We start from the raw sequence: 10,134 nt of genomic DNA, 5'->3' as shown, positions 1-10,134 counted from the left end.
TCTGCAATACGCAGACGATACAATGCTCTTATTCGAACCCGACGACCACATCATAGCTACCATCAAGTTACTGCTGCTTGCTTTTGAGATTTTATCGGGGCTTAAGATCAACTTTCTGAAGAGCGAAGTGATCACCATTGGGATGGACGATCTAGCAAGCACTCGGATTGCGAATCTTCTTAATTGCAAGCTAGGGAGCTTCCCGATTAAATATTTGGGCCTCCTGATCTCGACCAAGAAACTAACCATAGCGGAATGGGAGCCGCTGTATGGGAAAGTCGCTAACAGAGTGAGCTCGTGGAGGGGCAGGTTTATGTCCTCAGCGGCGAGGCTTATCCTCACCAACTCGAGCTTATCTTCCCTTCCTATATTCACAATGGGAATGTTCCTACTTGCGGATGGGGTTCACGCTAGACTCGATACTCCGCGCTTCCGGTTCTTTTGGGAAGGAGCTGGGACCAAGCGCAAGTACCACTTAGTAAAATGGGCAGCGGTTTGTAGGCCAAATTTTTTTGGCGGCCTAGGTATTATGAACTCTAAACTTATGAACGTGGCCATGCTTACTAAGTGGTGGTGGCGTCTCGCCCATCACGAGTCGGGACTCTGGGCAGACATCCTCCGGGCTAAATATTTTCCGGATGGGAATTTGTTCAAGGCTAAAAGCAACGGTTCGGTCTTTTGGAACGGGGTCCAAGCGGTCCGACCGGCTTTTATAGTGGGTGCGCAGTTTCGGGTAAACGATGGCAAGTCCACACAATTCTGGCTCGACCATTGGTGGGGTCAAGAACCGTTGTGGCAATCACACCCGGAACTGTACCAATTGGCAACGGACACCAACATTATGGTGGCCGATGCTATGCGTGTCCAGCCTCCAGCCATTTCTTATATTAGGACTCTGGAGACAGCGGAGGCCGCTAGCTGGGACGCTTTGACGGCTAACTTGGGAGGGCTGACTCTCAGTAATGGGGCGGATACGATTAAGTGGAAGTTGACCTCCTCCAATAGATTTACGGTCAAGTCCCTATACGACAAGCTCTCCGAGGGTACTACGCTGGATATAGCTAGGGGGCTATGGAAGGCTGGCATTCCTCTCAAAATCAAGATTTTCCTGTGGCAAATGTTTCGCAACCGCTTACCTACTTCGGATAACGTGGCCAAACGCAATGGGCCGGCGGACGGAACGTGCACCACTTGCGGTTTAGGGGAAAACGCGAACCATGTGTTCTTTGGTTGTGTGCTCGCTAGATTTGCGTGGAGTGCGGTTAGAGACGCTTTCAAACAAAATTGGAATCCACACTCTAGCCACGATGTGCTTTCTATCTTAACGTCGCAAAGAGGGGCCAATGCTAGGATAGTTTGGAGATGCGTTGGGGCGCTTCTTTGGTCCGTTTGGACGGTTCGGAACAAAACTACGATAGAACACAAGTTTCCGGTTCACCCCGCTGATATCATCTTCAAATGTCATATTTTCCTTCAGGTATGGCCACCGCTGGGGAAGAAGCGTGACGTCGAACGCATGTACGAGACGATGGAGCTGATCAAGACGACCATGGTGAAGGCTCGACAAGGGATGACGGCTTGATCATGAGACCTCTACTTTTAGCTAGCTTTTGTCTTGATGCTCCGCTTTTGCGCTATTGAATTTGTGGCTGTAACCTTCTGAGCTTTATCCTGAGCCGTGGGCTCGATGACTGCTTTATTCAATTTGTAAGACTTAATTTGTGTGGATCCCGCCTGGTGGCTTTATTAATTTAAAGCCGGACGCTCCTAGCGTCTATGTTCAAAAAATATATGATTCGTGCGAGATTAACAATTTTTGCGAGCTATCAAATTGCACAAGACAAAGTCATCTCCACCTCAAGGCCCGATTTAACCACATTTCTCACTGAGAGAACAGACATGAAATTGCTACTCAAAGACAGTTGCAGACTATGAACTTCTTCAGATAGTCACTTTGGCTGCTAGAGCCTGGCCGAGTATGTTGAGGGCCTGGTGCTGTGCATCCACTGCTTGAAGGAGCCTCTCGGCCACTGCAAGGGCATACACCGAGCAGCCTTCGGACACCTGCGTCACCATGGACGATTTACCATTACTATCAATGATAATCGGTGATGTCAGGAAAGGGGTTCCTGATGCTGCTTAAATGAAACAATATCCTCTCAGTACCTTAGTGTTGAAGACGAATATGCGGTGATCGTCAACAATCTGTCCAACCACGCTGATGATCTCAAGATGGAACTCGTCGAGAACCTTCGCAGCATGAGGAAGGGAGTTGGCGTTCTTCCATTCAGTGAGCTGGACGTTTACTGCATTTTCCACTATGTGGACATCAACATGGCACTCCTTGGACCTCCTCTGCACCCAGGAGCTCCTTATGGCCCCATCGAGCTCATTGTTGCTCATCGCTCACTGGCCTCGTCGATGAGCTTTCGCCATCGGAAGCTGCCTCTCCGTCCATCTTTATCATCTTTTTCCTATTAGTCCCATGCCACTTCTGTTCTACTAGGATCTTCAGTTCCTTCACTGTCCGGTTCAGCTCATGTATGTACTCAATGGCATCCTCTACATTTGAGACCCTGTCACACTAGTAAAAAGTTCTGTAGCTCATTTATGCCATATCGAACTTAGATAAGCGCATTAATCTCTCATAATTAAATAGAAGGTATTGACACGCTCGATCAAGATATGTGGGGCAAGTATTATTGAAACAGCACAGCATGGATCTATTTCGTGGCAATCACTTTTAATAGGATATTAGTATCAGATTGAATGTAATGTAGCATCAGAGATCGGACGAGTACTCAGTAAAAAAAATCAGCAGAAGCATATTATCTAACTCATGTTTCTTGAATCTACTTTAGACAGATGACAGTTTTCAAAAGGGGTTTTATTGATCTTTTACACAACACGGGTCAATTAGGCTGCATAGTATTCTGATATTGGCACTTTTGAGCGTCTTAACTCTTAACACATCGAGAAGAAATGGATAAAGTTATTTAAAATTCCATTATCTTCTAGTAGTTGAGTATTCTGTACATCTGAAAAGTCACTAAATCACCTAAATTTGCAAAAATGATGAAAAAGACAAACCTTAGGATTGGGGAGGAGCATTCTTAAAGCCCAGAACGCTTCATTCAGCCATTCCCTCCTCTGTCTCTCACTTGCAAAGTCAGCTTTTCTTGAAGGTTCTGCCATGGGATTATGATCATGGGAACCTTCAAAATAGCCACCACCAACAATCATATTGACCAAACAGCACCTGGCACCTTCAAACCAAATCAACAGAATATGAAAACTGATGAGCATAGAAAGAAATTCTTCGAGTAGCTCGATTTTGACAGAATATCAAATGCATGCAGAAATCGAATAACAAATAGCACCTTATATGCGAGGTAATCTTGAGCTAATATAGAAATGGCAATTACTTGCAGAGTGCAGAGTTGCAGTGCACATACTAAGGGGAAAAGACGACTCAACAGGAACGCAACAGCAGATAGAATTCTATTAGAAACAGATATTGCAGTTGCCTTTGTTGTTTTGGTCGTTGCAAAAGAGGTGGAGCCGTGGAGTTTTAAGCTATGAAATGTGGCTGTCTGCTCTTCCTTTGCGGAGAAGTTGTATGCAGCATGCATGATTCATGGAACATGAAGCAACTTTGCTTGTTCCACACCCAACAGACCCTTGGCATCTTTTTCGTGCTTCAACTACCTCAAGATGATCAGTAAAATGGAGCACAAGAAATCCATGGGAGCTCAGTGTTATGATTTTTAATCTTACTAAATAGTAGAATATGACTTAAAGAAGCAGAGGAGTATTGATCGTGAGTTACATCTAGCGAACAGTAGTATAAGCACTAGAAGAGAGCATACCTCAACTTTGTTCATGAAGATGAAAATCAAGGTCGCATGGGACCTAATTTATATGCTGTGCCAACTGCCAAGAATATCATAGTGGCTGTGGAAAGTTTAGGGAAACGTCGTACCCTACCGAGGGCGACGGGTTCGTGTTTATATAGCCAGCGCTTATCTCTGGTACATGCGTACAGGTTGTTCAGATTACAAACTTGGGATGCAAGGGATAGAGAAGAATATATTCAGTTACAAGAGATAGAACTAACTTAAACAACCAATGTATATCTCTACATCTCTACGAGTCCAACCTGGCTAAACCTGACGCATGTAGCATGTTTAACACTCCCCCTTAATCACAACTTACATAAGTTGAGATTACGCTTGAACTCTTCAAAGCTTTTTGTAGGCAACGCCTTTGTAAATCCATCAGCAACTTGATCTCTAGAATGGATAAACCGAATGTCCAGTTGCTTGCTAGCAACTCTTTCTCTGACAAAATGGAAGTCTATTTCAATGTGCTTTGTTCTGGCATGAAAAACTGGGTTAGCTGATAAGTATGTAGCACCAAGGTTGTCACACCATAAGCATGGAGCTGGAATCCGTTTAATGCCAAGTTCCCTTAGCAAAGACTGAACCCAGATAATTTCTGCTGTAGCATTTGCAAGAGCTTTGTATTTTGCCTCTGTACTTGACCTTGATACCGTGGCTTGTTTCTTTGCACACTATGATATGAGATTAGGCCCAAAGAACACAGCAAAACCACTTGTTGATCGTCTGTCATCCACACAGCCTGCCCAGTCAGAGTCTGAGAAAGCACTGACAAGCATAGATGATGATTTGCTGAAAGTAAGACCAGTACCCAAAGTATGTTTAACATATCTGACAATGCGCTTAGCTGCAGTCCAATGAACAGTAGTGGGTGCATGAAGAAACTGGCATACTTTGTTAACAGCAAAGGATATATCTGGCCTTGTAAGGGTCAAGTACTGAAGTGCACCTACCAAACTTCTGTAGTTGGCACTGTCCTCTTGATTCAAGAGGTTTCCTTCTGTCAGAGACAATTTTCCAGAGCTTGATAAAGGAGTTGATGAGGGTTTACATCCTTGCAAACCAACCCTCTTTACCAGATCCGTTGCATACTTTTCCTGAGACAGATGAAGATCATATCCATGTTTCTATACTTCAATACCTAGGAAGAAGTGTAAGTCTCCCAGATCTTTTAGAGCAAACTCAGCACTCAAATCCCTCAACAGTCCTGCCACTGCTTCATTAGATGAACTAGTGACAATAATATCATCAACATAGATAAGCAAAAACATGGAAGTATTTGACTTGTTGTAAATGAACAGTGAGGTGTCAGCCTTGGAGGGAATAAGCCCAAGTGCTTGCAGTTTGTGACTGAGACGTGAGTACCATGCTCTAGGGGCCTGCTTCAGACCATATATAGCTTTGTCAAGTTTGCACACATGTGAGGGGAACTTTTTGTTTTCAAACCCAGGAGGTTGTTGCATATAGACATCCTCTTCCAGAACACCATGAAGAAACGCATTCTTTACATCCAGTTGTCTAAGACTCCATCCCCTGAAAACAGCAATAGACAAAACGAGGCGAATGGTGGCAGCTTTTACGACTGGACTAAAGGTATCTTCATAGTCCAAACCATACCTTTGCTTAAAACCTTTTGCAACCAACCTAGCTTTATAGCGATCAATAGTTCCATCAGATTTTCTTTTGATTCTGAAAACCCACTTGTAGTCAATCAAGTTTTTACCTTGTTGTGGGGGAACTAGATGCCAGGTCTTGTTTCTTTGCAGTGCTATGTATTCTTCCTCCATGGCCTTTCTCCATGTCACATCACCCAGTGCCTCTTGAAGTGTAGCAGGTTCACCTGTGGAACAAGCCAAACCAAATTTGGTAATATTTTTGTAATTTACAGGCTTAAGTACCCCTTTTTGTAGCCTTGTCCGTGGTGTAGAGGGCTCCACAGAAGATCCAGGAGCATCCCCTGCAGCGGCGGATCCCGAGGCTGATACGGCTGGCTCGGATCGGCGCGCTGGAGGATCTTCTGTGGCCGAACGCAGAGGCGGAGGTGACGAAGACGGCGCAGAGGATCCTGCGCCAGGCCCAACTGACACGCCATCATGGCGCAATGATTGGGCCAGTCGGGCTAGTGGAGACGCGTCAGACGCGGTTGGTGCAGCGCGCCGGGTCGCGCCAGGCCCAGCTGGCACGCCATCATGGCGCGATGATTGAGCCAGTCGGGCTGGTGGAGGCGCATCAGGCGCGGTTGGTGCAGCGCGCCGGGTGTAGCACCGGTTTTCGTCAGTGGGCCACCAAGCCATGGACCGCGTGGCAGTTGCGGACTCGCCCGGGACGGAATCGAGCGTAGGACGAATGGGAGACGCTCGCGCGTCGTCGCCAGGGTGGCCCGCACGGTCGCTTTCATGGACGGGTGGCGCGGAGCCAAAAGCCGGCGCACTGCCCCGCTCCTGCGGTGCAGATCCCGCGGAGGATGCGCCGCCAGACTGCTGCTGCAGCGATCCCGAGGTAGATCTGCTCCCTGGCGGTGGACACATAAAATATGACCCAGGCGCCGCATTATTTTCTTCATTTTCTGCAGCGATTTCTTCTGTATTTTCACCTGTAGTGCCAAAAAGCTCATGCATGCTGTTATGAGAATCAGCCAATATTGGTTCACCGCAACCGTTTTCCCCTATGACATCACCGGTGAGATGGGAGGGCAATAGGAGGATTTCTTGGCGAAGGAGTGCTCTGGCATTGGGATGAAGATCGGCGAAGGGGAATTTAGTTTCATCAAAAACAACATCCCTGGAGATGTAGACACGGCCGGTGGAAACATCGAGGCATTTCACGCCTTTGTGTTGAGCACTATAGCCAATAAATACACATTGTGTCGAGCGGAACATGAGCTTTCTATTGTTGTAAGGTCTGAGGTTTGGCCAATAGGCACATCCAAAGACACGAAGTGACTTGTACTCAGGTTTGGTGTGGAGAAGTCGCTCAGTGGGAGTTTCATAGTTGATGACTCGGCTAGGTAATATATTGATGAGATGCACGGCGGTGAGAAAGGCTTCATCCCAAAACTTAAGTGGCATAGATGCACGTGCAAGTAGAGAAAGCCCTACTTCTACAATGTGTCTGTGCTTGCGCTCAGCTGACCCATTTTGCTGATGGGCATGTGGGCAAGAAACATGGTGAGATACACCAAGTTGTTGGAAGAAGGAATTCAACTTTTCGTATTCCCCTCCCCAATCAGATTGGACAGCAAGTATTTTGCTATCAAATTTCCTCTCGACTAAAGCTTGGAAATTTTGGAATACTTGAAACACATCAGATCTTTTCTTAAGAAGATAGATCCAGGAATATTTGCTGTAGTCATCAATGAAACTCACATAATAACTATGTCTACCAACAGAGGAGGGGGCAAGACCCCAAACATCAGAAAAAATGAGTTGCAAAGGTTTGGTAGAAATACTCATAGAAATTGGATATGGTAATTGATGGCTTTTAGCCTTTTGACAAGAATCACAAATTGTTTCACAATTGTGCTCTCCAACATATGGGAGCTTATTTTTCCTAAGCAATCTTTCAACTAAAGAAAATGATGCATGCCCTAAACGATCGTGCCACCGAGAGGATGAGAGCTTGGTGACACCACATGCTTGTTTATTGAGCCTCCTAAGTTCGGGAATCAACGGATACAGTCCTCGAACGCATATACCTCGATATAGGATTTTCTTCGTGACCTGGTCCTTGATGAAAAAGAAGAAGGGGTGAAACTCAAGAAACACATGATTATCAAGGGTGATTCGATGAACCGAAAGAAGATTCATGGAGGCTTTAGGGACATGCAAGATTTTTCTAAGATGAAGTTTTCGATGAGGGGTTTTAATAGTTGAGTGACCAATATGACAGATTTTCATACATTCTCCATTGGCAGCATGGATTTGGTCGGGGCCGCGGTACTTCTCCCTCATGGTCACTTTCTCTAGTTCGCCCATGATGTGGTTGGTAGCACCACACGTACCAGTTTGTATCGACGCCGTATGATCCTTCAGCACCGCCGGCTACTTTCTCGTCTTGGGATGAGTCGTTGTCATCCTCAAAACGGTACCAGCAGTCCTTCGCGGGGTGCCCCAGCTTGCCGCAGATCTGACACTTGACAGCATCGGGGCGAGACCTAGCAGAGGAGTTGTTGCGGCGACCCTTGGTGTTGTTGTAGGAGGGCCGGCCGCTGCTGGTGTTGTTGTTGGCGCGAGGGTTGTTGTTGCCGTTTTGCCCCTTGCGCGGAGGGCCACGGTAGCGGGAGGAGCCACCACCTCCACGGCCACATGAAGCACCGTTGGCCGAAGACTTGAAGCCGTTGTCGTTGTCGCGGTAGAGCGCCACCCTCTGGTCGAAATTGCTCATCTGAGCAAAGAGCTCATCGAGCGTGACCGGGATGGTGCGAGCATCCAGCGCTGAGACCAGCGGCTGGTACTCCATGTCGAGCCCCGCAAGGATGTGAGAGATCAGTTGATCATCCTCCAGGGGCTTTCCCGCCGCTGCCAGCTCATCCACCAGCGAGCGCATCTGGGCAAAGTACGTCGCCACGAACTGCTGCCCCTTCTGCGCATTAGCAAGTGCTATGCGTATGTTGTTGATGCGGGAGATCGAGGTCGATGAGAACATGTGCGCGAGCGCCGTCCAGAGATTGTGCGCATGGGTGATGGCCGTAACCTGCACAAGCACTTCCTTCGACAAGTTATTCAGCAGATACCCTAATACCTGCTGATCTTCCTTGATCCAGATTGAATGCAGGGGATTTGGCGACTCCTCCTCCTTTCCATCCGCCAGCTTGGTGATGACGGTCGAGGCAGGTTCCTTCATGGATCCATCGACGTAGCCGAAGAACCCCGCGCCTCGGAGTTGCGGCGTGATCTGGGTACGCCAGAGCACGTAGTTCGTGCACGTGAGCTTCTCGATGATCTGGCCGGTCAGGGTGCCCTGAGGAACACTTGAGGAGGAGGACATGGTAGCTTGGTGGTGGAGATCGAGAACTAGATGTAATGGAGGAGGATAGCTCTGTATACCATGTGGAAAGTTTAGGGAAACGTCGTACCCTACCGAGGGCGACGGGTTCGTGTTTATATAGCCAGCGCTTATCTCTGGTACATGCGTACATGTTGTTCAGATTACAAACTTGGGATACAAGGGATAGAGAAGAATATATTCGGTTACAAGAGATAGAACTAACTTAAACAACCAATGTATATCTCTACATCTCTACGAGTCCAACCTGGCTAAACCTGACGCATGTAGCATGTTTAACAGTGGCAAGTCACACAAAATTGATGGGCCAGGTTATAACAGAATGCGGCGGTGCTAAAGGTCAATGCGAACGGTCATCGTATGATTTGTCACTGTTTCTGTTACTGTTTAGAGACATAGCCGAGAAAGACGGAAAGCTCACGCCCTTTGAATTGGGCATCTTTGATGCCATTCACCCGTAGGAAGTTGAGAAATGCAGGTCATGTCTTCTGCCTGCTCACCATGTTTAATGAGAAAGTAGAGTGCTACAGCTACCTACAAGACTGCAAGAGGGAGGGGAGGACATCTCAAGGCGTGACATCCACTTGCTTTGGCTGGATTGATTTTCGGTGGGCTGAAGCATGGGGAATGCATTCACAGATTTATTCGGTGCAGAAGAGTTGGAGTGTACGGCTCCTCCCTTTCATTCTTCCTGTAGAGGGTGGTCAGATCTTTTCTTTTTTGAAATAGGTCTTTTTTTAGGGGTAAGGTCTGATTTTTATAGAACATAAGCCACAGTTGGGATACAATTCTTGGTACCTTATCTGGAGGAGTCGAGTTTGATTGGCATTGCCTACCCCCAAGAGGAAGATCCGGTGGGATTTTACTTGGGGTGAAGTGTGACACGCTGGAGGTCCGGAATGTTGTCATGGGGGACTTTGCGGTTAAATTTCGAGTTCGGTCAAAGGTGGACGGGTTCCAATGGGCACTCGTGGCAGTGTATGGAGCCGCTCAGCCTGAGCTCAAACCTGAGTTTTTGGCTGATTTAGTTCGTATTTGTGGAAATGAACAGCTCCCCATCCTGGTGGGGGGTGACTTCAATATTATACGTTGGCGGGAAGAAAAGAACAATGACAACTTTGACGGCAGATGGTCGTTTATGTTTAACACAATAATTGAAAGCCTTGACCTTAGAGAGATCGAGCTTTCTGGTAGAAAGTTCACTTGGGCCAATACCTTGCCAATCCCAACA

The 10,134-nt window shown here is 47.1% G+C and overlaps 1 protein-coding gene and 1 pseudogene across 4 annotated transcripts; both read right to left on the bottom strand.

The window, feature by feature from the left end:
• Positions 1-1,782: 1,782 nt before the first annotated feature.
• LOC123049940 (transcription factor EAT1) lies at positions 1,783-4,024 on the bottom strand. Of its 4 annotated transcripts, none has more exons than XM_044472790.1 (4): positions 3,870-4,024; positions 3,091-3,266; positions 2,167-2,584; positions 1,783-2,064 (listed from the first exon to the last, which is right to left on the bottom strand). In XM_044472790.1, exons 3-4 carry the CDS (start codon positions 2,401-2,403, stop codon positions 1,942-1,944), a joined length of 360 nt encoding a protein of 119 aa, XP_044328725.1. In that variant the 5' UTR covers positions 2,404-2,584; positions 3,091-3,266; positions 3,870-4,024; the 3' UTR covers positions 1,783-1,941. The 4 variants fall into 4 exon arrangements, with proteins under 4 accessions (XP_044328725.1, XP_044328727.1, XP_044328728.1 ...); XM_044472792.1 differs by having other exon boundaries at positions 2,167-2,576; positions 3,870-4,022; XM_044472793.1 differs by having other exon boundaries at positions 3,091-3,259; positions 3,870-3,992.
• A 4,242-nt stretch (positions 4,025-8,266) lies between these two features.
• On the bottom strand, positions 8,267-8,405 carry LOC123056328 (uncharacterized; annotated as a pseudogene).
• Between the last annotated feature and the right edge of the window lie 1,729 nt (positions 8,406-10,134).

Source organism: Triticum aestivum, chromosome 2D (assembly GCF_018294505.1).
Source record: "Triticum aestivum cultivar Chinese Spring chromosome 2D, IWGSC CS RefSeq v2.1, whole genome shotgun sequence".
NCBI classification, from domain to species: domain Eukaryota; kingdom Viridiplantae; phylum Streptophyta; class Magnoliopsida; order Poales; family Poaceae; genus Triticum; species Triticum aestivum.
Note: the sequence above shows the minus strand (reverse complement) of the source record. Positions and strands in the feature narration are given on the sequence as shown.